The sequence below is a fragment of the Myotis davidii genome, unplaced genomic scaffold (assembly GCF_000327345.1).
Source record: "Myotis davidii unplaced genomic scaffold, ASM32734v1 scaffold217, whole genome shotgun sequence".
Classification (NCBI taxonomy): domain Eukaryota; kingdom Metazoa; phylum Chordata; class Mammalia; order Chiroptera; family Vespertilionidae; genus Myotis; species Myotis davidii.
In genome coordinates this window covers 5,207,622-5,219,540 of record NW_006290034.1, presented here as the reverse complement: position 1 = coordinate 5,219,540, position 11,919 = coordinate 5,207,622, and the positions used below count along the sequence as shown (strand labels likewise).

Sequence of the window (11,919 nt, the reverse complement as noted above, 5' to 3'; positions counted from 1 at the left end):
ATTGCTAATCTTCCCAAGGAAGGGCAGCTCCCCAAACAAAAAGCCCTCGCCAGGGCCGCCTGCGGTGATGGAAGACGGGAGGGGTGTGCTTCGGTGCCTGAAACAAGACCCCCAGAATCTCTGTGAAAGAGACTTTTAGGGGGTCAGCCCCTGAAAAGGAGGGGCAGCCGCTATCTTACTCCAGATCCCCAGCACCCGCACCCTGTTCTCCTGTGTCCGAACCCAGCAGGCGACCTCCCTGGTCACAGAAACACGGAGTCTTTGCCCTTTGCCATACTGAGCTCTTAATTGGCTTGGCCATTCACAGCGCAGGATGTAAAGACCGCAATCCCCAGCCTAAGCAGCTCTCCGGCTGGGGCAGGGAGAGACCTCCCTCCCCAGGCCCCTGCAGTCCCGCCTCTCAGGCCTGCGGATCTGACACTCCACCCCAGTTTACTGCTCCCTTACCTTCCTCCTCCCAGACCCGGAGACCCCAGAGGAGAAGCTGCCGGAGGAGACAGGGGGCGATGGGGAGCGGAGTCAGTGCTGAGGACAGACAGCTGGCCAAGCGGTCCAAGGAGCTAGAGCGGAAGCTGCAGGAGGACGCAGACAAGGAGGCCAAGACCGTCAAGCTGCTGCTGCTGGGTGAGGCGGTGGGAGATGAGCCAGGAGGAGAAGGCCCGCTCCGTCCAGCTTAGCCGGAGTCTGGGCGGAGATGGGCTCCAGCCCAGCCCACAGGCGGGAGGACAGGCAGGTCCCTGTCCCGCTCCCATTCCAGTCTCGGGCTGGGGGGTCAGGAGCTCTAGATCCAGATGCCAAAGCTCCGCTGGGATGGTTCTGCTAGTCCTTGGACCAGGAGCAGAACCAGGGCCAGGAGGGCCCCGCCCATCTCTGAACCTCACCGAACCCAACACCTCGGGGCTTGCGGACGGGGCCCCACACGCAGCCAGGGGACTTGGAGTCCAGGACCCCGGAGGATGGCGGACGTGCAAGGCCTGCCTTGTGTACCGTCGGTGTCATGTAGGCGCAGGGACGGGCCCACTTGCCCGGCTCCTTCTCGCTCTCGGTAAAAACAGCAGGAGCAGGCGCCCCAGGGGAGGCCGGGCCTTCAGCTGGAGGCTCCCACCCTGAGGCGCTCCTAAGCAGATGAGGGGTTTGGGCTGAAGAGAGACCAGCACCTGGGTGGTCAGTCAGACAGTAGTCGGGGCTGTAAATAGAACCAAGACAGGAGAGCTCGGCCGCCTGGCTCAGGAAGACCACAGTGGCCGCTGGGCGGGTGGGGCTGTGCGGAGGGAGCTGGGCAGGTGTGCAAGCCCAGGCCCGCCCCACCCTGCGGGCGTGTGGCCTGGCCCTGGGGCCACCCTGGAGGAGCACACCTCTGCCCCTGGGCACCGAGGAGGGAGGCAGGGGAAGAGCATGGCCAGCTGGGATCTTTTAAGCCTAATCAGTTTCTTCCACCTTCAGGATAAGCCGCTTAGACTAGAGCAAGCAGCCCAGGTGGGGGGGAGGGCCGGAGGGTTGTGGGTGTTGATGGAGGGAGAGCGGAGCATGAAGGAGAATATTAGGGCATTTTTGTCAATAACGGCAACACCACGATGGAAAAAAACAGCATTTCAGTGAAGGGATCCAGCTCCCTCCAATCCTGCCCGAGTTCTCGCTCCTGAGTGAAAGGGTCGGAGAGAAGAGGGTGGTCAAGGAATTCCCTGAATATCCTATCCGGGTTCCAAGGAGGCTGCCCCCGCCCCGCCCATGGGGACATCTGGAAATGTCTGGTGGCACGTGTGGCTGTCACGACTGACTGTCAGCATGGAGTGCCACTGACGGCCAGCGGGTGGTGGCCCGGAACCCTGCTGGACATTCTCAATGCGTGGGAGACCCCTCCCCAACCAAGAAGCCCAGCCCAGACGCCCATGCCCACCGTGCGGAGCCGAGGACCCCTCTGTGCATGGCCTGAGCTCAGGCTGGCAGGCCCTCCTCCCCGTGCTGTGCCCATAGGGGGGAGGGGCGGACAGGGGGGGAGGCGGGTGCACATCTGGAGCAAGAGCACTTCTCCCGCAGGGGCCGGGGAGTCGGGGAAGAGCACCATCGTCAAGCAGATGAAGTGAGTGAGCAAGGACCGGGCGGGGAGGGAGTGGCAGGGCCGGCAGAGGGGAGGAGGGGCGCCTGGGCCTAAGGAACCCCAATGTCAAGAACAGAAGGGACCCACGCCCCTCTGCACCCCTTGCCTCTAACTCTCCACTTTGGAACAGAGATCAGGTTCTTATGACCTTTGAGCAGTGGTTCCAAGCCTTTCTGGCCACGCCCCATCTAATCGTCTCTAAAACCCTGATGCCCCCCCAACCCCCGACACAGAATTCTTACTGTTCAAAAAGTGCATCCTACTCACGTGGAGGAAGCCTGAAAGGCCATTCAGTTGGTCTAAACAAGCTTCCAAAGAACACGACACCCATGAAAGACAAAATAAAAGAACAAAAGGACAGCTGAAGTACTGGGGAAGAAAGGCCTAAAAAACTGTTTAAAAAAAACCATGAAGTGATATGAAAAAATAGCAAAGTTTCAAAACATATAATAGAGAACTGAAATGCATAAATATATCACAATACTATATATACATATATTTTATATATTTTTATTGATTTTAGAGAGGAAGGGAGAGAGAGAGAGAAACATCAATGATGAGAGAATCACCGATTGGCTGCCTCCTGCACGCCCCTGACTGGGGATCAAGCCCGCAACCCAGGCACGTGCCCTTGACCAGAATCAAACCTGGAACCCTTCAGTCTGCAGGCTGACACTCTATCCACTGAGCCAAACCGGCCGGGGCACAATATATATATTTATATACTGTATATGAGGCCCCTAGAACCGTAAGAAATGAAAAAAATGCACTGTGAATACCCCATTCTCGAATTGCCCCCCTGTGGGGCGTGCCCACACTGGGAACCACAGCTGTAGAGCCTCCCGGATCCGCAGCCCCTAGGCCTGGCTGCTCAGGCCCCGCTGAGGGCCGGGCGCACTCCCCGCAGGATCATTCACCAGGACGGCTACTCGCCGGAGGAATGCCTGGAGTACAAGTCCGTCATCTACGGCAACGTGCTGCAGTCCATCCTGGCTATCGTCCGCGCCATGTCCACCTTGGGCATCGACTATGCCCAGCTGAGCTGTGCGGTAGGTGCCCGACGGGATGGGGGTAAGCCTGGAGGGAGAGGTAGGCTAACAAGCAGCAGACCAGCGGCCAACAGGCTGGGAGGAACCACAGGTCGGAAAAGTTGGTGTAACTAGAATCCCACCTGCTGAGTTTCCAATCTTTTTAGTTTGGAAGGCGGGTGCACATCTGGAGAAGCATGCAATTCTGCTTTTTTTTTAAAAAAAAAGTGTTTTTATTGATTTCAAAGGGGAAGGGAGAGAAAGAGAAACATCCATGATGAGAATGATTGATTGGCTGCCTCCTGCAGGCCTCACACTGGGGATCGACCCCACCACCCAGGCATGTGCCCTGACCGGGAATCGAATCGTGACCTCCTGGTTCCTAGGTCAACACTCAACCCTTGAGCCACGCCAGCTGGGCTGCACTCCCTACCTTTACTGTAATGTTTTCTTTGCCTTACTCTACCATTTAAATAGCTCCTTGGGCTCCTCGCCCGGCCGTGGGGCTGTTAAAAGCTCGATCCCTCGTTCCAGGGCTGGCCTTTTCCTACACCTCACAAAGGTGACAGGCTGCTGCCTTCCCTCGTGCCCACCTCTCCGTCAGTCTGCCCTGCGAACGCACGGTCTCCACGAAGCAGCGGGCATGTGCTGGGGCGCATGCTCTGGCCTAAGGGTGGAGGATGGAGACACCCAGAGGAAGCCCCTGGGCCCTCTGCCCTCCGGTGGGCACCCCAGGACTGGGTGCATGGCCACCCTCTGCATCTCGGAAGCCCACTCAGCAATTAGTGTTCTTAGGTGGACTCTGCCCTGGACACTGCCTCCGGCTCAGGAGGCTTTGGGAGCGATGCAAAGTGCTGCCCTTCCAGCAAAATTCCCAGAGACTCCCTGTGGTTCTCAGCCAGGCTTCTGCCTTACAGGATGACGGGCGGCAGCTCAACAACCTGGCCGACTCCCTGGAGGAGGGCACCATGCCCCCCGAGCTGGTGGAGGTGATCAGGAGGCTGTGGCAGGACGGCGGGGTGCAGGCCTGCTTCGACAGAGCGGCGGAGTACCAGCTCAATGACTCGGCGGCCTAGTAAGGCTCGCTGGGGACGGGGCGGGATGAGGCGTCCGTCACCTTCGAGGAGACCTCACACTGGCCTGAAGTTCCAGGCACTGAAAGCTGGGAGACCCAGGGGCTGAACTTGGCCTGCTGCCTGTTGGGCCTCAGTGGTATTTTACTTGTGCTCGGAACTGAATGCCTTTAGGTCAGGACATGGGCCACAGCTCCCACGCTCCCTATTGCTTAATTTATTTATTTATTTATTACCGATTTCAGAGAGGAAGGCAGAGGGAGAGATAGAACATCAATGATGAGAGAGAAGCATGGATCGGCTGCCTTCTGCATGCCCCACACTGGGGATCAAACCCCCAACCTGGGCATGTGTCCTGAAACCGTGACCTCCTGGTTCATAGGTCAACACTCAACTACTGAGCCACGCCAGCCAGGTTCAAGTGAGAATGTAAACGTGAAATTCCTGGCATACAGTAGGCACCGGTGTTAACTTTCCTTCTCTCTTTCTCTCGGTCCCCTCACTTCACATCTGCCTTCCTCCTGCCACCACCTTCTTTTTTGAACTTTTAAAAAAATGGTAACTGGCAAACATATACAAAAGTAGAATACACTACATCACCAGGCTTTCACTGTTATCAACTCATGGCCACTCTTATTTCATTTTATCTTCATCCCCCACTGGATTATATTGAAGTAAATCCCAGATATGCTATCATTTCATCCTAAACATTTCATTATGAATCTCTAAAAATAAGGGCTCTTTTTAAAAACAAATCACATAATCACTGCAACTAAATATTTAAAATTCCTTAATGTCATCAAGTAGCCAAGTCAGTGTTCATTCAAGTTTCCCCAATATGTCAACGGTTCCCCCAACTCGGTTCAGGATATAAACGTTGCAGTGACTCGTGTCTCATGTGTGCTAGTTTCCTAACCCACTCCTATGTTTTTGATGGAACTCCTGGCACCTTTAAAACCACCAAACCTCATTCGAGAGTCTAGAAAACCCTTTAGCCAGAGGAAATGCATGGAAGTTACCTGACGTGACTTCAATGGGGCGGAACCGCTGCCTCAAACGGACGTGGCCCGAGCCCAGGCCACACTGTCTCTGGTGAGGAGACCTGAGGACCGGAAGGGAAGAACCCTGGCTTTAGCAATCTGGATTCTAGTCCTGGTTCTACCGCCATGTTAGTTGTATGCCTTTGGGTAAGGTTCTTGACCTTTCCTGGCCTTCGCTGTGAAAATTTAATGTCACCGACGCCAACCACTGTTCTATAGCTACCTGAACCAACTAGACCGGATTACGGCCCCCGACTACCTCCCCAGTGAGCAAGATGTGCTGCGATCCAGAGTCAAAACCACAGGCATCATCGAGACCAAGTTTTCCGTCAAAGACTTGAACTTCAGGTGAGAACATGGTACCCCGAAAGCACCTCTGACATCAGAGGGCACGGGCGTGCATCCTGACCTTCACGGAAGCCCACCTGAATCCGTGTCCTTCCCTGGCCCTCTCACTGCCACCTGCTGCCCTCCCTGGGGGTGGGCACCAGACCTGGGGGCTGTCCCTGCACATGCTGGAGGACAGCTTTCCGCCCTCAGGATGTTCGATGTGGGAGGGCAGAGGTCGGAGAGGAAGAAGTGGATCCACTGCTTTGAGGGAGTCACGTGCATCATTTTCTGCGCGGCCCTCAGCGCCTACGACATGGTGCTGGTGGAAGACGACGAGGTGGTGAGTGGCCTCCTAGCCCCTGCTCCAAGCTCTCTCCCTTCTCCTCAGATCACGTTCCATCCGGGCACCCTAGATACCTTCTGGCGAAACGCCTCACAGGGCCACTCATTTCCCAAGACCTCTTCAAGTCTACGAGGTCGGACAGGGTTTTGCAGGCGTCTTAGCAATGACCACAGGCTGCACGTTACGTTTGTCTTCTTTCTCATGAGATGAAAAGATGGAGCCAAGTTAGCTAGGAGCATCCTTCAAGACCCCAATGGCCTGCTCCCCGAGACCAGGCTGGCCCGGGCCCCTCTGGGCTCTGCAGATACACAGCCCCCGTTCTCCTCGTTCAAAGTGGCGCTCAGAGAAGGAAATGGCAGAAGTGCTTGTGGTGTGGCACCGGGCTCTCCCGCCCTCACCGTTCGGCACCATTTACATTCCTGCCCAAACTGAGACCCGGGACCCCATCACAGAGCCCATCACAACCATCCTGGAGACGCAAATGGGCACATGCTAACAAGAGCCCAGTCTCAACCCTGGGTCAGTAGCGCGTGGGGACGTCACAATCCTTAGTGTGCCCTGGCTCCCAAAGACCTGCGTGACATTTGTGGCCATCACGATCACGGGCACGTTCCATACATGACCTCATTTAACCTGTGTAAAACCCTACGAGCTAGGGAGACAGACCCAGAAAAGCGCGACGATCCTCCCCGTCACTCGGCCAGGATAGGAAGAGCAGGAGGAAGCCAGTCTGTTGGCTGTTCTAGAGAGAGAAGCTGTTCCCTATCTTGCTTTTGGCATTTGCACTCGTGTCTCCAGAGCAGGCGGCAAACACCCATCCCCTAAGCCCAGCCTGGTGGCTGCTGTATTTCCTCCCCTAGAATCGAATGCATGAGTCCTTGCACCTGTTCAACAGCATCTGCAACCACAAGTTCTTCGCGGCCACGTCCATTGTCCTCTTTCTCAACAAGAAGGACCTCTTTGAGGAGAAAATCAAGAAGGTGCATCTCAGCCTTTGCTTCCCAGAGTATGAAGGTACGTGTCAGGGCTGGGGACAGGGCTGGGGACAAGGTAAGGCTTTCGTAGTGATGACTGGCGGTGCCATGCCCCACACCAAGGAGACAGGCAGGAACTTGTCTCCGAGGAGCACTCAGTAACCCCCCTGCCTGTGCCAAGTTGATGACTCCTTCTCCCTTAGCTCTCCTCCCTCTTGGGAGCACTGTGATGTCCAAGTGACACTTGGCTGTCTCAGTGAGAAACCTGGGCATCCAGTTCCAGGTTGTTCAAGTTTATTTTTTACTGCTTTGAGAGAGGAAGGGAGAGGGAGGGAGAGTTAGAAACATCAATGATGAGAAAGAATCGTCGCCCTAGCTGGTTAGCTCAGTGGATAGAGGTAGGTTTACATTCAGGTGTCTCTGGAACAGAGCAGATGTCAGATGCAGGAGAGCCACCGACTGCCTATTCCAAAGGAATCTACCAGAAACCGAGGGTGGAGACATAGGCAGCTCTCACCTCAATTTCTTTGCTCAAACACTGGAGTGCAGTACAGGAGGGGCCTTCCCTTCAAAACAGCGTTTGTTTTGACTCGTAATACTTTGAGGGTCAAGTCAGTCACCTAAAAAGTAAGTGAGCAACTAAGGGTTAATTTATCCCATTTCTTCACTATTTTTCTGGAAAACCAGGGAACAACTCTTATGAGGATGCAGGGAATTATATCAAGAGCCAGTTCCTTGACCTCAACATGCGAAAAGATGTCAAAGAAATCTACAGTCACATGACCTGCGCCACGGACACGCAAAACGTCAAATTTGTCTTTGACGCAGTTACAGATATTATCATCAAAGAAAACCTCAAGGACTGCGGGCTCTTCTAATCTCCATCACTTCCCATGTGTATCTTCCACGAACAGGCTTGGAATCTGGGCGATTTTGAGCAGAAAATGTCCGGTCACGACACCGTGCGATGGGGAATGAACGCGTGCTCCCTTGGCGGTGAGGTATACATGCCTGGACGGTCTCTCACATTCTTTCCAAAGCAGCGTAGCCAGTGAGTTTAAAGAGCCCGAGGCCAGGAGCCAGAAGACCCAGGCTCCAGGACCGGTTCTGCAACTCGCTGTAAAACTTAAACATTTCATTTCTCAGGCCTCGAGTCCCTCACCTGTAAAGTGAAGGGAACTCCTCTACTACTTCACGGGGCTCTTCTGATGATCACAAACCTAACTGCAGGGAACGCACCGAAAGGCTCTGTGGTTAGAGTCACAGAAAGAAATCCTATGGAAACGCTGCCATTTATGACAATCAATACCAGGATTTTTGATGAACTAGCCCAAGCAAAACAGCAAATATCAATTAAAAACAAAACCTTGATAACCCTACCACCCCTTTTTACTAACAGACCTCTCTCTATGTGCCATAGCTCAGACATCCAGATCACTGAATAGAGGTGTTAGTTTTGAAGGCACATATAGAAGAACAATCATTTTATTAAGCAGACTACCCCTCTGCCCCCCAAAAGACCGAGTTCCCTTTATCTATAGGTAACTGTTTCTCAGCTATACAGGGCACTTTCTAAGTAAGCTTGGAGTATTAGTGATTTTATTGCTGCTACTCCTCTACCATAGAATCTAGAACAAGTGAGCAAGCCTAAAATTCTCATTTCAACTGCTATTTGTTTCATAATAAAAAAGGCAGCGGATCTTGCTTTAGACAATAAACATCTTTGCAGTTGGGTGGGTCCCTGTAATGTCTGGCTGGAAACATCTTCCCAAACAGACCACTAAGCAAATTATTCCTCTCAACGCCTTCGAGGGGAGGCGCAGCTTGCATTTATCTTGACAGGAGCGGTGAAGGGTGGATTTAGCATTTTTACAGCTACCAGTGAGGGAGGCTCTTGGCAGCAAGACTTAGTATCTCGCAGAACGTGTCAATTAAGATGAAAATACACTCTTTGCCAGAAGCACACATTCACACCGAGGCTGCTACCAGCAGTGTTGATACTGGGGAACCATATGAGCTAGAAACACACTGAAGACGACACTGCAGCTGTTAAAATTGGATTCATTCACTAGTCTGAATCCTTGAAAGGAAACCCACTTGGGAGAATGAAAGAAAACTCCTCTGCCTACTGCCACTTAAAAGCTTAAGCCAAAAAAAAGGCCTTCTGTCGTGAGTGGCACACGTAGAGCAGCCTGATTGCTCTACGTGTGGAATCGACATCGAGCGAGTTCGGAAGCATAATTTTTTGGTACTTGGACAGCTGGTGATCGTTGGTCCTGGCGTCCGCAAAACACACACACACACACACACACACACACAAACAAAAAAACAAAAAACAAAAAACAAAAACTTAAGCCAAAGCCTGGCCGGTGTGGCTCAGTGGCTGAGCGTCCATCTATGAACCTGGAGGTCACGGTTTGATTCCGGGTCAGAGCACATGCCCAGGTGCGGGCTCAATACCCAACACTGGCAGCCAATCAAAGATTCTCTCTCATCATTGATGTTTCTCTCTCTCTCTCCCCCAAATCAATAAAAAAGTATTTTTTAAAAAGGAAACAAACCAAAACTCAAGTCAAAGAAAAAATCTGGGTAAGACTTCTTGTATCCAAGAGCAGTTCAGGGACTTTTCTAAATGGCTTGCTCCAACCATGACTTACCTGTTTGCTTTAATTCTACATACAGGGGTTCTGAGGTTTTTGGGTTTTTGATTTTTTGTACTAGAGGCCCAATGCACGAAATTTGTGCAAGGGGCTTGGCCCTTGCAGCTCGGCCCTCGCAGCCCTGCCCACTGGTTGTTCCGGAAGGTCGGCCCACCGTCCAGTCTAATTAGCATATTAGCTCTTATATAGGATATGGATCCCTCTGGCAGTCTAATGAGTCCTATGGGCCCTTCTCAGAATATTTAAATGGCATTAAGTAAGTTCGGAGATTTACAAAGGACGCCAACACACAGAGTACAGGTCTGTCTTTGCAGCTCTGAAGCACCGGGTTAGAATCCTCGCTGCAGCTGTGACCTGTCACACAGGCCTCCCATGCAAATGTATCCCATTTAATCCATCTTCAAATAGGGAGGACCCACTTCCCCCCAATCATACCACATTGTGGAATTTTTTTAAAAAAGATATTTTACTGATTTTTTTGAAAGAGTGAGTGAGACAGAAACATCACTGTGAGAGCAAAACATCCATCAGCCGCCTCCTGCATGCTCCCCGCACTGGGGACTGAGCCTGCAACCCTGGCACGTATCCTGACCAAGAATCAAACTGACAACCTTTTGGTGCCCGCTGGTCATGAAAAAGTAAGCAATGGTGTGAACAGAAAATAAAACGAAGACCTTCCATTGAACATCAACCTACAACAAGGAGGTCATGGTTCAATTCCCCATCAGGGCACATGCCTGGGTGCAGGAGGCAGCCGATCGATGATTTTCTCTCATTGATGTTTCTATCTTTCTCTCCCTCTCCCTTCCTCTCTGAAATCAATAAAAACGATTTATATTTTAAAATAACACACACAAAAACAGACCTTTCACCTGCTCCTCATATAGTTGAACTTCATTTCAGGTCTTTAAAATGAATATGGGACATTGAGATGCTGAGACAAGATGAGCAGCTACGGACTCTGCAGTGTAGTCTTGAGGATCACGAATATTTACAAAGCACCTTTAAATGTCATTTCTATGTGATGAGAACCATGGAACATCAGAGTTGGGAGATATAACTAAGCCCACATTTAGTTCAGAGAATAGGGATATAAGACCCAAAGATTTCATAGCTGGTTGGAAACGGGGGAAAAACAGAATCCAGCACACAAAACAACTCTCCAACCTCCTAAGATTCTGAGGCCTCAGGACCTTCATCCTACATGAGCGAGAATGAACAATTAGAACAGGTGACTTCTTGTGATTTGTTATGTCTCCTGGGGGAATCTCGCATACATGGAATATGGGTACACGATGGAGGATAATAGAAGTTAAGAGATAGAAAAATCCAATTGTACAAAATCTAATATTCCAGCTCTCAAACCTCACAGCTTAGTGAACGCTCGTACACTGAGATGGTGCGTCCCAGCTGTGTCCTTGCTAATTATTTTATGATCGCTGCTACCTTGCTGATTCCCACGAGACTTCAGGCAAACATCAGACCGGGTACACACAGCCTTTACTACTGGACCCTCCATCACTCCCCCTACCCACCCTGTCCCAGGCGCCTCAGAAAAGACTTTCACTCCAGTTTGGGCCAGCTGTGCTCTTCATCCATGAATGGTAGATTCACGGCATCACATTTACAGTTAGCTCTGTCACCGGATTTTATTTTTAGTGTGGCGTGTGAATCTTGCCATTTCCAACGCATAAATAAACGCAGTGAAATGAATGTTTACAAGTCCCAGTTTCTTGTTTTGTCTTAATTTTGTGTAAAAACTAGAGACTATAAGTCATGTACAAAAAGTGCTTCTTACTGGCAAATAAAAAGTAGCCTGGCCAAGGAATGTCCCCATCTTCATCGTGGCTCTCTGCCACCTACTCCTGTGTGACATTCCTCACTACCTTATTCCTGAGAGGACAGGCCTGACCCAGGCTTGACGCAGAACCAGGAAAACTGCCCTGTCCTGCCCGGACTTGTTCAGAAGTACGTGTTCCTCAGTAGAAGTAACTCATAAAAGGTTATGAGAAAACTGCAGGTGTGTGTGGGGTGGGGGCAGGGGGTTAAAACCTAAACAAAGGCACCGAACAAAGATCTTGACCATCCTGGAAGGCAGTTCCTCAGGGCCTCGAATCTTTCTTTTACTTCCCAATAGCTACAGACAGCAAGGTCAACAGCTGGCTTTCTCTTGTGTGTGGATGGCCATGAACCCAGGCAGAGAGCTGTGGTTGGTCAAGCTCACATCGCTCATTTTACTATGAAGCCTGGAGAAGAATACTGGGAAACTGAGACAACTTTGTTGTTAAAGTCGGTACCACACCCAGCCAGTGTGGTTCCGTGGTGGACATCGACCCAGGAACCAAGAAGTTATAGTTTGATTCCCGTCAGGGC

The 11,919-nt window shown here is 51.7% G+C and overlaps 1 protein-coding gene across 1 annotated transcript; it reads left to right on the top strand.

Moving 5' to 3' along the window:
• The first annotated feature begins 366 nt into the window (after positions 1-366).
• Positions 367-9,175, top strand: GNAT2 (guanine nucleotide binding protein (G protein), alpha transducing activity polypeptide 2). Its single transcript, XM_006762975.2, has 8 exons — positions 367-624; positions 2,038-2,080; positions 3,006-3,147; positions 4,044-4,201; positions 5,459-5,587; positions 5,780-5,909; positions 6,773-6,926; positions 7,574-9,175. The coding sequence occupies exons 1-8, from the start codon at positions 507-509 to the stop codon at positions 7,762-7,764; spliced, it is 1,065 nt and encodes a 354-aa protein (XP_006763038.1). The 5' UTR covers positions 367-506; the 3' UTR covers positions 7,765-9,175.
• Positions 9,176-11,919: the final 2,744 nt, after the last annotated feature.

Coding starts and splice junctions, on each gene's coding strand:
- GNAT2 (XM_006762975.2), top strand. CDS start 507: ATGGGGAGCGGAGTCAGTGCTGAGGACAGACAGCTGGCCAAGCGGTCC. Junction 4,202..5,458: donor CTCAATGACTCGGCGGCCTA/GTAAGGCTCGCT, acceptor ACTGTTCTATAG/CTACCTGAACCAACTAGACC. Junction 5,588..5,779: donor GTCAAAGACTTGAACTTCAG/GTGAGAACATGG, acceptor TTCCGCCCTCAG/GATGTTCGATGTGGGAGGGC.